This window comes from Nicotiana tomentosiformis, chromosome 11 (assembly GCF_000390325.3).
Source record: "Nicotiana tomentosiformis chromosome 11, ASM39032v3, whole genome shotgun sequence".
NCBI classification, from domain to species: domain Eukaryota; kingdom Viridiplantae; phylum Streptophyta; class Magnoliopsida; order Solanales; family Solanaceae; genus Nicotiana; species Nicotiana tomentosiformis.
The window spans coordinates 9,220,945-9,241,999 of record NC_090822.1 but is presented as its reverse complement, the minus strand read 5'-3'; the positions used below and the strand labels follow the sequence as shown (position 1 = coordinate 9,241,999).

Genomic DNA, 21,055 nt, shown 5'->3' with positions numbered 1-21,055 from the left:
TAATAATTATTTCACATGTCCTTCCATATTTACAAATAAGTACACCCTCTAGAATTTTTTATATGACTAGAACATTCCAAGGCTTTCCAAAAGAGTCTTCATACTAAGTCCATAAATATCTTGAGCTTTCCTACGGAAATGCTCCATAGTTCTAATTATCCAGGGATTAGTTATCCCATCCCCCATAGGGAGCTACTATCTCGGAATAACTAATCCTGAAATTAGTAATACCACGATTTTATCAAAAACTAAATATGAGATAAACTCATCAAAAATTTAATCCCGAGATTAATTTTCCCTTATTCCTCGTACCAAACGAGCCATTGTTGTTCTTTTAGAATTTATTTGCTTGGTTACGTATCTTGGAATATTTGCTATGCCTCTAATATGAGAATTTTGGATGGAAATCCGTTATTAAATTCTGGAAAAATCAGTTACAAATTATTAGAATCCGTTGCTAATATGCTAATGGATTTGAGTCGTCGATAAAATTCGTTGGCAATTTTTTTTTCGTAGTGGAGTGCATGGATCAAAATCTATAATTAGAATACTTAAGTCAAAATAGAATTGGTGGAATGTTCCCAGCTGTCGCTTGTCGAAGTAATCTAGGAAGCGGTGAAGTCCGCGGTCGAAGAGTCAGCAAAAACTGAAGCCGAGGAGTCATCAAGGATCAAGGTTGAGGTCGAGCACCTTTGACAGAGTTATAACGACTAGTTTCAAGATAAGACATAAAAGAGAATATTCTAGTGGGTATTCTCTATACTTTTACCGTTAGGAATTTTAGGAACATGCTCCCTATAAATAGAAAGAGACACAATGAAAGGGGACATGGGATATTCATTTGTAAAATATATTTTTGACTTTAAAGTATAGGTGACAAAGGGGTGGGCCGGGTTGAGTAAAAAAGGGACCGGCCGGTCACCAATCCAGGTCGGTTACCGGTTTTTCCAAATTGGGCTTAATGAGTCCGGTCCCATCCGATCAAATATTGAACCGGAACGGTTCCGGGCAAAAGGGTCCGGGTCGGGTTTATTTAAATTTTTCTTTTTGTATAACAATCGTCAACTTTATAAAATTAAACAAAAAAATAGTCATTTTACCGGTATGGGTCGGTCCTGTTAACCTGGTTCCCATGTGACTTGACCATAACGGGTTGTTCTAGTCCGGTTAACCGGTACCAAAAAACTACCCGGCACATTCTGGTCTCCGTCCTAACCTAGCCCCTTACTACCGGGCCGGGCCGGGCTAAAACCAGTCTAGGCCGGTCCGAAACCGGGCCAGCCCGACCCGTTTGACAGCTGTACTTTAAAGGAAAGAATCGGATCTTATTGCAAGCACACAACATTTTCACTAAGATTCTTGTTTACACTTTTCCACTAGATCCAAAAATAACTCAGAGATTAGAGGATTGTTGATCACTCATCATTGTCACAAAGAACATTCACTAATTCCATCCTTTCTTGGGTGACTCATTCATTCTATTTACTTTAGTGTCATTTATTGCTATTCATCAATATTTAATGCTACATTATTTTCTTTGACCTCTTAAATATTGGTTGTGTGTTGCCACTGCTATTAAAATATATCTACGTAGTATTTATTGCACTTATGAGAACTTCATTTTTGAGATATTATTTTTAACTAAGATTAACCCTCATTTATATAAATTTAACTAGTTGAACCAAGATCTATATTTTTTTATCAAACAATTTGGCGCCCTCTATGGGGATTTCTTAGTTAAATTTTTAGTTTCCTCTAGATCTACAGCTAACGCAAGTCACTGACATCACAAAACCCGAGATCTCCTTTCTTTCTATGCAAAAAAACCTACATAGCAGGTAACCAAAGAGAAAGGACAAAAATAACAAGTGATTTCTCTAGCAACATGTCACGACCCAAACTCCCTCTATATAACGTCGTGACTGCACCTAGTCTCTACGACTAGGTAAGCCTAACAAATTGCGAAAAATAACAAAACGAAAACAAAACTTATCAACTAACTACAATAGATACTGAATAACCAATAACAATGTCGTTCGGCATGTACAATAACCAAAACACTAGACGTACACAGCTTTTCCCAAAACTCGGAACATCATAAGTCACAAGCTACAAAAGAAAACTAGTATCTCTATACACCAGAGTCTAACAAAAAAAGTACGGAAGGTAAATAACATAAGAGAGAATAGAGGGGGACTCCGAGATCTGCGGACGCGGCAGATGTACCTTGAAGTCTCCGTATAACAGCAAGCACTCTTATCTAGTAGAGGGGATGATAAGAAGCACCAAGATCTTCACATAAAAACATGTGCAAAAGAGTAGCATGAGTACACCACAACGGTACCCAATAAGTGCCAAGCCTAACCTCGGTAGAGTAGTGACGAGGTCAGGTCAGTCCCACTGGTATATAATAATTAAAGAAAGAAAATATAACAGTATAATAAGAGACTAGATTTTAACAAAAAGAAAACACAGCGATATAACAATGCAACATACAGAGATAAACAACAAGGGATCTCCCTAGATACCGTCTCGTAGTCCCAAAATAAATATGCAGGGAGAACTCCCGAGGTACTGCCTCGTAATATCAAAAGTAAATATGTAGGGAGAACTCCCGAGGTAATGCCTCGTAGTCTCAAAAGTAAATTTGCAAGGAGAACTCCCAATGTACTGCCTTGTAGTCTCAAAAGTACATATACAGGGAGAACTCCCGAGGAACCGCCTAGTAGTCTCAAAAGTAAATGTGCAGGGAGAACTCCCGAGGAACCGCCTCGTAGTCTCAAAAGTAAATATGCAGGGAGAACTCCGGAGGAACCGCCTTGTAGTCTCAAAAGTAAACACACAGCTCAACCGATAAATACCATAGTTAACAACAAGAATTCTGCAGTTTAGACTGATAAAGAACAAGGAAAAGCAGAAAATCAACTAGGCATGCTTCACAGAGTTCAATAAAGCAGTTAAAGCACGTAGACATGCGATATTAGACTAAACAGGATAACTACGCATGTTGGAATAGCTCAATTAAGAATGAAAACAGACTAATACTCATTTAAACGGTATAACTCAAATTAAAGGAAAAACAGGTTGCTACTCAGTAAAATAAATCGAGTTTTTCAACAAATAGCTGGTGTACGTACTCGTCACCTCACGTACACGATGCTCACATATCACGGCAGTACCAAATCCTAAGGGAATTTTCCCTCTCCCCCCCAAAAGGTTAGGCAAACCACTTACCTCGAACCAAGCTCAATCAATGGGTAACAATGCCTTTTCCACAAATATCCAACTCTGAATGGCCCAAATTTAGCCAAAAACAATTACATATCATAAATACAACTATAATAGACTAATCTAATTAATGAAATCAAGACTTTAACAAATATTTTGAAATCTGTCCTAAAACGTAGACCCAGGCCCATATCTCGAAATCCGAAAAAAATCACAAAATCTGAAAGCACATTCACTCACGAGTACGACCATACCAAATTTATCAAAATCCGACCTCGAATGACCACTCAAAACCCAAAATCAAACTCTTCAAATCCCTAGCCTCAAACTCCCAAATTCCACCTTAAATACACACTAACTAGATGGAAACATAAATGGGGAGGCAAGATTATTGATCAAAAATAAGCACAAGGGACTTAACTCAAGAAATACCTCAAAAATGCTCTCAAGAAATCGCCAAACCCGAGCTCAAAATGTCAAAAATGAGCAAAAATCGCTAACCCTTGCATTTAAGTGTTCTGTCCAAAACTTTCGCACCTGTGGACCTCTAGTCACACCTGCGACGCCGCACCTACGGCAAAACTATCGCAAGTGTGGAATCCACTCATGGCCAGGGTTTTCGCTTTTGCAGACCAGGGATTGCACCTGCGATCTTGCTTCTGCGGAGACCCTTCCGCTCCTGCGATCCCAAACCTCCCAGGCCTCTCTGCTTCTGCGTTCAAGCTTCCGCAGAAGCGACTCTGCTCCTGGGGCCTTCATGTCGCACTTGCGACCCAGGCCAAACTCCTCCAGCCCGCATCTGCGATCCTCCTCTCGCACGTGCAAGTCCGTACCTGCGGTCACCCCACCGCAGGTGCAAAAACACTAGAAACGAGCAACTTCAACAATTTGCATAAGTCCAAAAATGATCCGTTAACAACCCGAAATTAACCCGAGGCCCTCTGAGACCTCAACCAAATATACCTACCAGTCCTAAAACACCATACAAACTTAGTTGAGCCCTCAAAACACATCAAACAACAAAAAAAACATGAATCACCTTCCAATCCAAACTTAATTTGAAACTTCAAATTTCTACAATCGATACCGAAACCTATCTAACCACGTCTGATTGACCTCAAATTTTGCACACAAGCCATATTTAACATTGCAAACCAAGTCCAACTTTCGAAAACAGAATTCGACGCCGATATTAAAAAGTCCACTACCGGTCAAAATCTCCAAAAATGCGACTTTTGCCATTTCAAGCCTAAATCAGCTACAGACCTCAAATTCATAGTCCGGACACGTTCCTAAGTCCAAAATCACCCAACGGATCTAACGGAACCGACAAAACTCTATCCCGGAGTCGTCTTCATATTGTTCTGACTGCGATCAAAATTCTAAGGCTTAAGCTTCCGTTTAGGGACTAAGTGTCCCAAAACACTCCGAAACCAAAAAATAAAACCTCCCGACAAGTCACATAAGCATAAAAAGATATGGAGGAAGCAGTTAATATGGGATCAGGGGTATTACTCACAAAACGATCGGCCGGGTCGTTACATCCTCCCCCTCTTAAAATAATCGTTCATCCTCGAACGAGCATAAAGACATACCTGAAGTGGTGAAAAGATGAGGATAACGGTTGCGCATATACTACTCGGTCTCCCAAGTTGCCTCCTCGACCGGCTAACCCCTCCACTGAACCATTACGGAAGCAATGTTCTTTGACCGTAGCTTTCGAACCTGCCTGTCCAAAATAGCCACTGGCTCCTTAACATAAGATAGATCCTTGTCCAACTGGACTGAGCTGAAATCCAACACATGAGACAGATCACCGTGATACTTACGGAGCATATAAAAATGGAACACCGGATGAACTCCTGCTAGACTAGGAGGTAAGGCAAGCTTTTAAGCAACCTCTCCAACTCGCCGCAACACCTCAAATGGACCAATGAACCTTAGGCTTAGCTTGCCCTTCTTCCCGAACCTCATAACGCCCTTCATAGGCGAAACCCGAAGCAAGACACGCTCTCCAACCATGAATGCAATATCATGAACCTACCGATCCTCATAACTCTTCAGTCTGGACTGGGTTGTGCGAAGTCGATCCTGAATCACCTTCACCTTATCCAGGGCATCCTGAACCAAGTTTGTACCCAATAATCTAGCCTCACCCGGCTCGAACCAACCCACTGGAGGCCGATACCGCCTACCATACAGAGCCTCATATGATGCCATCTGGATGCTCGACTGATAACTATTGTTGTAGGCAAACTCCACAAGTGGAAAGAACTAATCCCAAGAACCTCCAAATTCTGTCACACACGCATGGAGCATATCCTCCAGTATCTGAATAGTGAGCTCGGACTGTCCGTCCGTATGAGGGTGAAATGATATGCTCAGCTCAACCCAAGTACCCAACTCCTTCTTTACAACCCTCCAGAATCGTGATGTAAACTGCGTACCCCGGTCAGAGATGATAGATTCCGGTACACCATGAAGCCTGACAATCTGGCGGATATAAATTCGAGCCAACTGCTCGGAAGAATAGGTAGTCATCACAGGAATGAAATGAGCTATCTTGGTCAGCCTATCCATAATCACCCAAACTGCACCAAACTTCCACTGAGTCCGTGGGAGTCCAACAACGAAATCCATAGTGATCCGCTCCCATTTCCACTCCGGAATCTCTATCTTTTAAAGCAATCCATGTGGCCATTGATGCTCATACTTAACCTGCTGCCAATTTAGATACCAAACCACAAACTCCACTATGTCCTTCTTCATCCTGCTCCACCAGTAATGCTGCCTCAAGTTCTGATACATCTTCGCGACACCCGAGTGAATAGAGAACCGCGGACTGTGAGCCTCCTGGAGAATCAACTCACGCAAACCATCCACATAAGGCACACATAGTCTGCCCTGCATCCTCAATGGACCATCATGCCCAATAGTGACCTCCTTATCATCACCATACTAAATCGTGTCCTTAAGGACAAGCAGATAAGGGTCATTATACTGACACTCCCTGATACGATCATAAAGAGAAGACCGAGAGACCACACAAGCCAATACTCGACTCGGCTTAGAAAATATCCAATCTCACAAACTGACTGACTAAGGCCTGAACATCCAACTCCATGGGCCTCTCTACTGCTGGTAGATATTCTATGTTCCCCAAACTCCATACTCGGCGACTCAAAGCATCGGCAACCACATTGGTCTTCTCAGGGTGGTACAAAATGGTGATATCATAATCCTTAAGCAACTCTAACCACCTCCTCTGAGGCAAATTAAGATCATTCTGCTTGAACAGATGCTACAAACTCCGGTGATCGGTGTAGATCTCATAAGGAATACCGTACAAATAGTGCCGCCATATCTTCAAGGCATGAACAATAGCTGCTAACTCAAGGTCATGGACAAGATAGTTCTTTTCATGCACCTTCAGTTGTCTAGACGCGTAGGCAATCACCCTACCGTCCTGCATCAACACCGCACCAAGACCAATTCGCGATGCATCACAATATACAGTATAAGACCCCGAACCTGTAGGCAATATCAATACTGGGACTGTAGTCAAAGCTGTTTTGAGCTTCTGAAATCTCTCCTCAAACTCCTCTGTCCACCTGAACGGAGCACCCTTCTGGGTCTCCTGGTCATAGGTGTTGCAATAGATGAGAATCCCTCTATAAAATGACGATAATACCCCGCCAAAAAAAGAAAGCTTCGGATCTCTATAGCTGATGACGGTCTAAGCCAACTCTGCACTGCTTCCACCTTCTTCGGATCCACCTAGACCCCATCACTCGATACTACATGACCCAAGAATGCCACTAGGTCTAGCCAAAACTCACACTTTTAAAATTTTACATATAACCTCTTTTCTCTTAGGGTCTGAAGCACAGTCATCAGGTGCTGCTCATGATCCTCCCGAGTCCGAGAGTACACCAGAATGTCATCAATAAACACAATAACTAATGAGTCAAGATAGGGCCCGAACACACTGTGCATCAAGTGCATAAAAGCTGATGGGGCATTAGTCAGCCCAAATGACATCATAAGGAACTCGTAGTGACAATACCAAGTCCTGAAAGTAGTCATTGGGATATCTGACTCCCGAATCTTCAACTGATGATAGCTGGAACGTAAGTCAATCTTGGAAAATACTTTAGCACCCTGTAACTGGTCAAATAAGTCATCAATACGAGGAAATGGATACCTATTCTGCACTGTAATTTTGTTCAGCTGGCGATAATCAATGCACATATGCATAAAACCATCCTTCTTCTTCACAAATAAGATAGGAGCACCCCAAGGTGACACACTGGGCTGAATGAAGCCCTTATCAAGCAACTCCTGTAATTGCTCCTTCAATTTCTTCAACTCAGGAGGAGCCATACGATACGGAGGAAAAGAGATGGGCTGAGTTCTTGGCAAAAAATCAATGCCAAAATCAATATCTTTGTCGGGCGGCATGCCTAGAAGATCAGTTGGAAACACATCTGGAAAGTCCCTCACTACTGGAACTGACTCAATTGTGGGGGTATCAATACTGACATCTCTCACATAAGCTAGGTACGCGTCACACCCCTTCTCAACCATTCGTTGAGCTTTAAGAAATGAAATAACTCTGCAGGGAGTATATTCTAAGGTACCTCTCTGCTCAAATCGCGGTAAACTTGGCATAACCAACATCACGGTCTTGGCGTGATAATTAAGAATAACATAATGTGGCAACAACCAATCCATGCCCAAGATAACATCAAAGTCTACCATGCTGAGTAATAATAAATCGGCTCTAGTCTGAAAACCACTAAGAGCAATCAAACACGACCGATACACGCGGTCCACAACAAGAGATTCTCCCACAAGAGTAGACACATAAACAGGGGAACTCAAAGAATCCCAAGATACGCCAAAATACAGGGCAAAATAAGAGGATACATAGGAATATGTAGATCCTGGGTCAAATAATACTGACGCATCTCTCTGACAGACCGGAACAATACTTGTAATGACAGAGTTAGAAGCAACTGCCTCTGTACGAGTCGGAAGAGCATAATATTTGGCCTGGCCTCCCTCACTAGGGCGACCTCCCCGACCTCCACATTGAGCTGGCTGAGTAGGTGGGGTGGTAGCTGATGCTGGAATCATAGCCTGAGGACCCGGTGGAACAAGTAGTGGCTGAGAAGTCTGCGGAGGTGCTTCCCTCCTAAGTCTGGGGAAATCCCTCACCATATGGCGGGTGTCACCACACTCAAACAATCTCTCGGAGAGCATGGCTTCTGGGACTAGCTTGGGCCAGGTCTGTTAGACTGGCCGCTAAAAAAACCCCGGGCAAGAGGCACACTAGATACTGGCGGTGCATAATAAGGCTCCTAGGGCCTAGTAGGGGCTGGAACACCACTGGCAGCTGGAAGAACTGAATGAACGGGGCGACTCACATAACCCCTACCATGTCGAACTGCAGCTGGGGCACGAGTACCGCTGTAAGTGCCAGACTCTCGAGACCTCTTGGCCTCCCTCTCCTCTCTATCCCGGGCAAGCATGCCCTCCAATCTCCTGGAAATACTCACAACCTACTAATAAGAAATATCCATCTCCAACTCTCTGGCCATACTAATACGGATACTGGGGTAGAGTCCCTCAATAAACCGACGAACCCTCTCTCGAACTGTGGCAACCAAGGCCGGTGCATGTCAGGCCAAATCACTGAAATGAATTGCATACTCTGACACAGTCATAGCACCCTAGCGCAGTTGCTCAAACTCCGTGCACCATGTGTCCCTGGGGCTCTGAGGGACATACTCTCTCAAAAACATGTCCGAGAACTGAGTCCATGTAAGTAAAGCTGCCTAATCTGGACTACTCAACTCATAAGCACGCCACCACTGATAGGCTTCTCCTCTAAGCTGGAAGGTGGTAAAAGAAACCCCACTCGTCTACGCTACGCCCATAGTACGGAGAATACGATGACACTCATCCAGAAAACCCTGAGCATCATCTGTAGCCAATCCGCTAAAGGTAGATGGGTGGTACTTCTTGTACCTCTCAAGTCTGAACTGCTCCACCTCAGAAACGGTTGTTCTAGTCTCGTGCTGAACTGGAGCTACCGGCTATATAGGGATGAACTCTGGGTCCTTGTCGACCTGAGCCCACTTCTCTGGAGTACCGGCGATAGGAGTTCGTGCTCCTCCCTCGGCCTGAGATGTGGCAGGAGCAATGGAATCAATCCGGCCTGAGCTAAGGAGCTGAACATGCTCAAAAATTGGGCTAGAGTCTCCTAGAGAGCTGGTGCAGCAATAGGCACCTCAGGTGCCTGCCCTCCAGCTGGAGCTACTAGAGGATCCTCTGTAGCAGCTTGTGCGGGTGCTCTGGCTTCACCGTGTGGACGTCCTCGGCCTCTACCTCGACCCCGACTTCTCGCGGCTCTAGTAGGGGGCGCAGGTGCCTGGTCATCAGATCCGCCTGTACGCGTCCTCACCATCTGTGAGAAAATAGAATACAAAATTTAATTTTTCGCACGACAAGGAATCAAATAAGTATAATTTTTCCTAACAGTTCCATAGCCTCCCGAAGATAAGTACAGACGTCTCCGTACCGTTCCGCGAGACTCTAATAAATCGGATTGTGACTCACGACACCTATGAACCTAGAGCTCTGATACCAACTTGTCACGACCCAAACTCCCTCCGTATAACGTCGTGACGGCACCTAGTCTCTACGACTAGGTAAGCCTAACAAATTGCGGAAAATAATAAAACGAAAACAAAACTTATCAACTAACTATAATAGATACTGAATAACCAATAACAATGTCGTTCGGCATGTACAATAACCAAAACTCTAGACGTACACAACTTTTTCCAAAACCTGAAACATCACAAGTCACAAGCTACAGAAGGAAACTAGTATCTCTATAACTAGAGTCTACCAAAATAAGTATGGAAGGTAAATAACATTGGAGAGAATAGAGGGGGACTTCGAGATCTGCGAACGTGGCAGATGTACCTTGAAGTCTCTGTAGAACAACAAACACTCTCAGCTAGTTGTGGGGCTGATAAGAAGCACCTGGATCTGCACACAAAAACATGTGCAGCAGAGTAGTATGAGTATACCACAACGGTACCCAGTAAGCATAAGTGAAGAGGTCAGGTTAGGCCCACTGGTATATATTAAATAAAGCAGGAAAATATAACAGTATAATAAGAGACTGGAATTTAACAAAAAGAAAACACAGCGATATAACAATGCAACACACAAGGATAAACATCACGGGATAACAAATACCATCTCGTAGTCCCAAAATAAATATACAGGGAGAACTCCCGAGGTACCGCCTTGTAGTAGTAAAAGTAAATATATAGGGAGAACTGCCGAGGTACCGCCTCGTAGTCTCAAAAGTAAATATGCAAGGAGAACTCCCGAGGTTCCGCTTCGTAGTCTCAAAAGTAAATATACAGGGAGAACTCCCGAGGAACCGCCTCGTAGTCTCAAAAGTAAATGTGCAGGGAGAACTCCCGAGGAATCACCTCGTAGTCTCAAAAGTAAATATGCAAGGAGATATCCCTAGGAACCGCTTCGCAATCTCAAAAGCAAACAGACAACTCAACCGATAAATACCATAGTTAACAGCAAGCATTCTATAGTTAAGACTGATAAAGAACAAGGAAAAGTAGGAAATCAACTAGGCATGCTTCACAGAGTTCAATTAAGCAGTTAAAGGACGTAGACATGTGATGTTAGACTAAACAGGATAACTATGCATGTTAGAATAACTCAATTAAGAATGAAAATGGACTAATACTCATTTAAACGGTATAACTCAAATTAAAGTAAAAACAGGTTGCTACTCAGTAAAATAAATCGGGTTTTTCAACAAATATCCTGTGTACGTACTCGTCACCTCACGTATACGGCGCTCACATATCACGATAATACCAAATCCTAATGGGATTTTCCCTCCCTCCCCACAAGGTTAGGCAAGTCACTTACCACGAACCAAGCTCATTCAATCGGTAACAATGCCTTTTTCATGAATATCCGACTCCGAATGACTCAAATCTATCCAAAAACTATTACATATCATAAATACAACTATAATAGACTAATCTAATTAATGAAATCAAGACTTTAACAAAAATTCCAAAATCCATCCTAAAAGGTAGACCCGGGACCATGTCTCAGAATTCGGAAAAAAAATCACACAATCCGAAAGCCCATTCACTCACGAGTCCGACCATACCAAATTTATCAAAATCCTACCTCGAATGACCACTCAAAACTCAAAATCAAACTCTTCAAATCCCTAGCCTCAAATTCCCAAATTTCACCTTAAAAACACACTAACTAGGTGAAAACATAAATGGGGAAGCAAGATTATTGATCAAAAATAAGCACAAGGGACTTACCTCAAGAAATCCCTCGAAAATGCTCTTAAGAAATTGCCAAACTCGAGCTTAAAATGTCAAAAATGAGCAAAAATCGCGAACCCTTGCATTTAAGTGTTCTGTCCAGAAATTTCGCACCTGCGGCAAAACCACTGCAGGTGCGGATTCCACTCATGGCCAGGGTTTCTGCTTCTGCGGACCAGGGATCGCACCTCCGATCTCGCTTCTGCGGAGACCCTTTCGCTCCTGCGATCCCAAACCTGCCAGGCCTCTCCGCTTCTGCGTTCAAGCTTCCGCAGAAGCGACTCCACTCCTGTGGCCTTCATGTCGCACCTGCGATCCAGCAAAACTTCTCCAGCCCGAATCTGCGATCCTCCTCTCGCATGTGCGAGTCCGCAGGTGCGAAAATACCAGAAACCAGCAACTTTAGCAATTTGCATAAGTCCAAAAATGATCTGTTAACCACCTGAAATCAACCCGAGGCCCCCCTGGACCTCAACCAAATATACCTACCAATCCTAAAACACCATACGAACTTTGTCGAGCCCTCAAAACACATCAAACGATAACAAAAACATGAATCACCCTCCAATTCAAACTTAATAAACTTGAAACTTCAAATTTCTACAACAAATGCCGAAACCTATCAAACCACGTCCGATTGACCTAAAATTTTGCATACAAGTCATATTCAACATTACAAACCTACTCCAACTTCCGGAATCAGAATCCGACCCCGATATCAAAAAGTCAACTACCGGTCAAAATCTCCAAATATTCGACTTTCGCCATTTCAAGCCTATATGAGCTACATGCCTCAAATTCATAGTCTGGATATGCTCCTAAGTCCAAAATCACCCAACAGAGCTAACGAAACCGACGGAACTCCATCACGGAGTCTTCTTCACATTGTTCCGACTACAGTCAAAATCCTAATGCTTAAGCTTCCGTTTAGGGACTAAGTGTCCCAAAATACTCCGAAATCAAAAATAAAACCTCATGACAAGTCTCATAAGCAGAAAACGATACGGGGGAAGCAATTAATATGGGATCGGGGCTATTACTCTCAAAACAACCGGCCAGGTCATTACACAACCTCATGAATGTTATCAACGAGAGATGCAAAACAGTAGGCGAGAAAGTGACGCCCAACGCGTCCCCTAGGCACGAGAGGTCACCTCCATCCACTGCAGCATAACAAAACCAGAAGAAAAGGGGCCTCCATGTCCGCAGAAGAAGGGACACCCCCAGCTGTGAAAAAACTCCTCAAAGCTTGGCTGACCGACATGCTAGTGAGTGTCCTCAACAAACCCGCTCCAGGTATGACTACAGAAACTGCGGGAGCCTGCATGATACAACAAATATACGAGCAGTACAAGCCCTCTGACGTCAAGTATAACTCACAATATTACTAAAAATGCAGGTGACAACGCCTCGATGTAGTTCTAAAGAGGATGGAAGAAATGGAGAATGAAAAAAAAGCACTCCGAGACCAGATGAAAGAACACCAAGAATGAGTCGACAAGATACCGGGCGCTCTTAAGGTGATGCCAAAAAGGGACGCTGGCAAGTTCATGGAGCATCCGTACAGCGATAACGCGGCCCCACATCCCATACCAAAGACTTTCAAAATGCCGCCCTACCTTAGGATATACAACGGAATGACCGACCCTGAGGATCATGTGACTCATTACGTCACCTCCACGAAAGGCATCGACCTCACCAAGGAACAAGTGTCCTCTAGTTTGCTGAAGAAGTTTGGTGAAACCCTTACGGGATGGGCATTAACATGGTATTCGGAGCTACCAACCCGCTCTATAGAAACTTTAGAGGAAATGGCGGATAGGTTCATAACCGCCCATGCCGGAGCAAGAAGGCCGAAGCAAGAGTAAATGACATATTCGCTATCAAGCAGTCCTTGGGTGAGGGACTAAGGGAATTCCTCGCCCGGTTCAACGGAGTAAGGATGACTCTGCCGAATGTATCTAAAGGGATGACGATCACAACTTTCTAGAACGGGTTGAGTAGAGACGGTTCAAGAGAGACTAGAAAACTATTGAGCTGATTGATGAAATATTCTCCAACCACTTGGCTAACCTCGGTACAAACCGAATCCAGAAGGGATCACCCGGTTCCGCGACCCAACAGGGAATGACACCAACCATACGTCAGGGCGGCCGATGTGCCTCCCACAACTATGAAGAAGGTCCATCCGGGCCAAGGACTGGGATTCACCGGAACGAAAAAGGATGGCCCCTTTATTATCTGCTCATAAATTTTGTGTGTCACCTACAGAAATAGTTTACGCTCTTGAGAAAATCAGAACAAATGTGAAGTGAGATCATACCCGAACACCAAAAAATCTGACACCCTCTGTGAGTTCCACCAGGAACGTGAGAACAAAACAGAAGATTGCATTACCCTCAGACAAGAAGTCGTAAACATGTTGCGGCAGGGACACCTCAAAGAGATATTAGGCGATAAGGGGAGAACCAACTTCGTAAGAGGACGTGAATACCAAGGCCCGACGAAACCGCCATCACAACCTCATACTATCAAAATGATCATCAGCGGCAACGACGATGCCTCCATCAACGGCGTGAAGTTCACCACAACTCACAAGCTCAAGTGGTCTATCACCCGCGAATGGCATGACGAATTTGAAGAAAGTATCATCTTCGATGATTCAGATGCCGACAGTTTGACTTCTCCTCATAATGACGCCCTCGTTATTACTTTACGCATTTTAGATACCGATGTAAAATGCATCATGGTGGACGATGGAAGTGGAGCATGCATTATCCATCCCCGAGTCCTCACCCAAATGAGACTAAAGGATAAGATAGTGTCGCGTTGCATCAGGCTAACTGGTTTTAATAATGCAGCTAAACGGACATCCGGGGAAATTACACTCCCTGTTTTGGCTGACTGCGTGACTTTGGAGACGACATTTCACATCATGGACCAGGCCACCGCGTACAACACTATAGTGGGACAACCATGGATACATCCCATGAGAGTCATACCCTCCAGGCTATACCAAGCAATTAAATTACCAACACCATGAGATATATTCAGCATACGCGAAGAATAACGCACGTCCCGGGAATGCTACCGCATTGCCTTAGACAGCACGGAAACCCAACAGAAAAAATAAGGAAAAAGAGGCATAGCAATCAACAGGGCCTAGGTCGACGCAAGAAGAGACCAGGAATGTCATCATGGATCCCGAAACAGTCGAGGTTGTAGACTCAACCATAGAAGACCACGACCCCGTTGAACTGGACCTCAATGACCACAGAAAAAAGGCCTATATCGGCTGCAAACTCTGGGAGCTAGGTAAATTCAGTCAATTCTTAATAACTAATGCAAATTTGTTTGCCGTCAGCCATGCAGATATGCCAGGCATACCAAGGGAAAGAACCACACACAAATTAAACGTCGACCCGTTCTACCTTCCAGTAAGACAGTTCAGGTGTAAATTCAACTCCGCCATCAATGATGTGGTCCACGAGAAGGTAGAAAAGTTGTTAGAGAACGTCTCCATCAGGGAGTCAAAGTACCCTAAGTGGATCGCCAACGTAGTGATGGTCAAAAAGAAAAAAGAAAAATGGTGGATGAGCCTAGATTTCACAGACTTGAACAAAGCATATCCGAAGGATTCGTTTCCATTACCAGACATCGACCAACTCATCGACGCAATAGCCGGTAATGGACTATTGAGTTTCTTAGACACTTACTCAGGCTATAACCAAATTCTTATGGAGGAAGAAGACCACATTCATCACCCACCAAGTAACGTATTGCTATAGGGTCATGTTGTTTGGGCTGAAGAACGCGGCGACTGCATATCAAAGATTGGTGACAAAACATTTTCAAAGACCATCTCGGCAAGACCATAAAGGTATATATAGAAGACATGTTGGTCAAGTCCGAAAAGGCAGAGGATCATATCGATCATTTGAAACGACTTTCAAAATACTAAGACGATACAGAATGAAGCTAAACCCGGAGAAATGCGCGTTTGGCGTAGCCTCGGGAAAGTTCTTGGATTTTTTGGTGTCATAATGAGGGATTGAGGTCAACCCTAACCAAATCAAAGCTATATAAGGGATACAAGAGCTCTTGACTACCAAGAAGCAAGTCCAAAGGTTGACTGGATAAATCGCCGCCCTATCAATATTCATCTTGCGGCCGTCTGATAGATGTCACAAATTCTTTGGCATACTCAAAAAGGACAACAGCCTCAAATGGACTCCTGAGTGCGTCCAGGCTCTGCGAGAACTAAAGGCATACCTATCATCACCACCACTGCTTTCAAAACCCGAACCTGGGGAACAACTCCTCGTCTATCTAGCCGTCTCCTAAGTAGCAGTAAGAGCAGTCTTGATCCGCGAAAACAAAGATACGCAATCTCCCATCTATTACATTAGCAAAACACTTGTCGATGCCGAGATGAGGTACCCGCACCTCGACAAATTGGCTTTGGCTTAGTCATAGCTTGAAATCTTAGACCCTATTTCTAGTGCCACCCCATCTCGGTCGTCACAACCTTTCCCCTGAGGAGAATTTTGCATAAACCAGAGCTATCAGGGAGGCTGGCCAAGTGGGCCATCGAGCTAAGCAAGCACAATATCACATACTAGATACAAATGACGATAAAGTCGTAGGTGCTCGCCAATTTTGTCGCTGATTTCAGTGCAAAAATAATGCTTGAAGTCAAAAGGGAGGCCGTCCAAGCTTCCCTCCAAACAAAGACCTCTGGGTCCTGTACACCGATGGCACATTCAATATGGCAGGGTCCGGACTGGGACTCGTACTGGAGGTCCCTATAGGCAAAGTAATTCTCCAATTCATAAGGTGCCCAGATATGACTAATAATGAGGCCGAGTATGAAGCCGTAATTGTAGGGTTGAGACTAACACTCAAGTATGGGGCGAAACAGTTGAAACTCCATTATGATTCCCAGCTTATAGTTAACCAAGTCATAGAGACTTTCCAAATCAAGGAACAAATGTTGCAAAAATACCATACCAAAATTTGCAAGCTATTACCTGAGTTTGACGAATGCCAGCCCTACCAGATCCCACGGGCACAGAATGTCGAAGCAGACGGCCTCGCCAAACTGGCTGCAGGTACCAAAAGCATCACGATCGGGGATAAAAGCGTAGTCCATCTCTTCAACTCATCACTAGATCAAATCGAGGTACGAACTATTAGCTTAACTTGGGATTGGCGCAATCGTATTATTGCCTATTTTCAGGACGGTACACTCACAGGCGACAAGAAAGAAGTCAAGAAATTAAGAATGCAAGCGGCCAGCTAAAGTCTCCTTCATAGCGACATGTACAAGAGGACTTACGGTGGTCCTCTGGAGAAATGTTTAGGCCCGAACCAAACCCAGTGCATCCTCGAAGAAGTCCATGAAGTCCATTACGGTGCTCACTCTGGCAATCAAACACTGGTTAGATGCCTCATACTAGCGGGATACTATTAGCCCACCATAAAAAAGGACGTCGCAGACTTCGTGGGGAAATGCGAATAGTTCCAAAAGTACACCCCAATGATTCACCAACTAGGCGAACACCTCCACTCAGTCACCTCCCCTTAGCCGTTTATCAAATGGGAAATGGACATCGTGGCCCCCCTCCCAGTAGGGCGAGGTAATGTACGGTTTCTTTTGATTTTAATTGACTATCTTTTCTAAATGGGTGGAAGCAGGAGCATTCGCCCAAATACGGGAACATGAGGTAATCACCTTTATATGGAGAAACATCATCTGCAGATTCAGCCTACCCAAGGAGATCAACTGTGACAACGGACCCAGTTCACGGGAAAGAAAACCGTCGAATTCTTCGAAAAATGACATATCAAGAGGATACTCTCGACCCCATATAACCCAATGGGTAACAGGCAAGTAGAGTCTTCCAACAAGTCCATACTAAACATCAAGAAGAAAGAGCTCGAGGACGACAAGGGACTGTGGCCGGAAATACTACCATAAGTACTATAGGCCTACCAAACAACCCCGAAGACGAGCACATAAGAGATGCCCTACTCTTTGGTCTATGGGACTGAAGCAGTAATATCGATCGAGGTCATCAAACCCTGCCTAAGGTACTCCCACGAAAGCGGTATGATTAACGATGAGAGCAGAAGGCAGGAACTCGACGAAACTGACACACCAAGAGATATGGCGTACATCAAGATGGTCGCCCAAAAACAACAAGAAGAACGCTATTACAACAATAAATCAAAGGTTCAACCGCTTAAAGTCGGGGACTACGTGCTGAAAGCCAAAACTCAAGCGAGCAAAGACCCCCGAAAAGGCAAGCTGGGAACAAACTAGGATGGACCATACAAAATCATAGCCAAAGCAAACAAGGGTTCATTCTAACTAGAGACAATGGAAGTAAAGCAACTACCAACCAATTGGAACATCATCCACCTCAAATACTTCAACTTCTGAGAGAAAATATCTCCACCAAGTTGTACTCTTTTTCCCTCACTTGAGTTTTGTCCCATTTGGGTTTTCTCAAGGAGGTTTTTAACGAGGCAACGAAGGGAACACTTTACGTGAGGGAGGGACCGTTGTTAATTTTTTATTGCTTGACTCCTCAATACTCTCCAAGACAAATAATGAAGGGGCTAGGTAGACTGGGACTGGAACACCAGCCAACACCCAAAATCTGTAACTTTCTCCAAGTATGTAACCAAAGCAACAATGTCAAAGTAATAAGAAACTTACGTTTGTCGGACAACTTTTTCATATTAAGGTTACGCTCGACTAGGCTCGAACAAACACCTACCGGCCCTCGGCCGTAATTTAATAAAAGGTTATGTTTGACCCTGCTCGACCAAATACCTACCGACCCTCGGCCGCGATTTAACAAAAAGGTTATATTCGACCCCGCTTGAAAAAACACCTACCGACCGTCAGCCGAGATTTAACAAAAGGCTATGTTCGACCCCGCTCGAACAAACACCTACCAGACCTTGGCCTTAATTTAACGAAAGGTTATGTTTGACTCCTCTCTAACAGACACCTACCGGCCCTCAGCTCGATTTAACGAAAGGTTATGTTCGACCTTGCTCGAACAAACACATACCGACCCTCGATTGCAATTTGACGAAAGGTTATGTTCGACCTCACTCGAACAAACACCTATCGACCCTCGGTAACATCTCAACGAAGAAACGCATGCGACCTATGAATATTCGACTCCAAGGCCACGACCAGCTAAAATACAATAACAATAAAAAGGACAAAAGGCGAAACGAGCAAACAACAGAAGCAAAAAATATATAAGTAAAGAAAATAAACCACAGGAACGGAAGAAGATGCAAGGAACACCTTTGATATTTTATACTTAAACTATTTACAAAGGCTCGTGAATACGCCAGCAAAAATACAGAAAAAGTCAAAAAGAAAACTACTGGTCGGCATCATCATGATCTTCAGTGCCCTCGCCGGCTCGGTTTTCAACGACATCACCTCCCTGACCACTGATACCCTCACCATCCCGACCCCGCTCGCCAGCACCACCTTCACGATAAGGATAAGCGGTATCATACTAGGATTTCTCCTCAAGCCGGTCTATACCCTCGTCCATGTCCCCCTCATTGCCTCAAGCATAGCCGGATCATATCCACAAGCGACTCAGAGTTCACGAGCCTTAACACGAGCATCTTCAAGGGCAGCTTAAGAAACGGACCCCGCCACATGCAAATCTTGAAATACATCTAACTTGGCCTCGTCATGAGTCTATTATTCATATAATTCGCGAGGTACATTGGCAAAATCTGAAATACAGGAACAGGAAGGTTGTGCAAGTAATTGAGCGTTCTCGACCTCCAAAGCGGCCACTCAATCATGAAGAACTGAGCTATCTTTCTCTAGCTCTCTGATCCTCTCCTCGAGTCGATCTTCCTTGGCTCTCGCCGTCGATTGATCATTCTCCCGCTTGGCTCGGAGAGTCCTATTCGCCGACTCAAGCATCTTCGTCTTTCTCCGAGCATCCAAACGAAAGGACTCCGCCTTATCAAGATCCTTTTGCTTCTCGGCGATCTCACTATAGAGGGCATCCAACTAATGTCGTCACTCTTCTAATTTCCCCCACAACTCGGCCACTTGAGCTTGAAGATCCCTACACGAGCCTCCACACCCATGCTGACCTCAACCTCCTCTTCCCTACTCCTCAATATCCCCTCAAGGATGCTACATTTATCGATGGCTTGCACCAGCTTATCATCATTCTCTTTCAACTTGTCCCGAAGGGCCTACATATCGCCGCCTTCGTGAAATCGCCTGCGGAGATCTCGATACTTGCCACGATACTCAAAATACTTATCTTTCGATTTCACAAAGATCTCTTTACGCCTTTTCACCCTTCGGGCGCTCTCGATCTCCGAAATCACCGTTTGCAATCATAAAAAGGAAAGAGAAGAAAGAATTCAGAACCAAAGACGTCCTGAATAACAAAAAAAAAGAAGGTCGAAGCACAAACACTCACCCTAAGAGAAGAAATGCTCCTCGACAAAGCACCATCGTCTATTTCATTATGGGTCTTACCCTCTATCTCAGAGCAGAGAGGGACGAGGGAAGGGACTACCTCCTCGGTGTTCTTCAACAAGTCACGATACATGGGGATTGCAATAGTCCTCATAGACCCCTCTAACTTTATCTCAAGCTGGGTAAGCCCTTCTGCCATCATCCTCAAGTCGTCCGCATCAACATCAGAACCTGACTCATTGCCCTCCTCAGCGATGCCTTTGCCTCTCTTGTTAGCAGGCAAGGAGGTATCCACGACTGTTCGAGAAGTCGACACCTTCTCTCGCCGTAAAGGGTCGAGAACGTCAACAGACGTCTCTCCTGTCTCCATCACTGCAGAGGGAAGAGACACATCCAAATCGGCTCCCACTGACCTCAAAGCCTCGGATATCGGCTCGACATCATCCCCTACTACAATAGTCGTCATCTCACGCAGTGAAAAGTCCCCTTCCGACATATCAACGGCCCTGGGTGACTCCTTCACCAGCATCCACGGACCTCCTCTTTTGAGGTTGGATATCTCCATTACTAGGAAAAGGCTCATCGTCCTTGTCAATAAGAGAATATAGAGGGGGAGCCAAAATTTCCACGGCCGAAGTAGAAACAAAGTCGCACGCGAAAACAAGAGGAGTTGGGAGAAAGATAAGATCAGTCGTTGTCGAAACATGGGCAGAAACTGAGGGCGTAGTAGCCTTCCTCTTCCGGAATGAGAGCGCGGGAGCTATCAACTTCCTTGTAGACCCCATGGCCGAAGCTCAGGGAAAAACAGGAAAGGGAAAATCAGCGAAGTAAAATGAGCAAAGAAATCAAAATGCTGATGGTAAAAAGAAAATTACCAGTCGAAGGAAGATCAGGCCCGGATTTATTGAACAAAGCTTGGACATTCATGAATCCCTACGAT

The 21,055-nt window shown here is 44.4% G+C and overlaps 1 protein-coding gene across 1 annotated transcript; it reads left to right on the top strand.

The window, feature by feature from the left end:
- The first annotated feature begins 14,163 nt into the window (after positions 1-14,163).
- LOC104100088 (uncharacterized) lies at positions 14,164-14,670 on the top strand. The gene has a single exon (XM_009607257.2). It carries the CDS (start codon positions 14,164-14,166, stop codon positions 14,668-14,670), a length of 507 nt encoding a protein of 168 aa, XP_009605552.2.
- The last annotated feature ends 6,385 nt before the right edge of the window (positions 14,671-21,055 follow it).

Excerpts from the sequence above, each read along its gene's own strand:
- LOC104100088 (XM_009607257.2), top strand. The coding sequence starts at position 14,164 with ATGATCATCAGCGGCAACGACGATGCCTCCATCAACGGCGTGAAGTTC.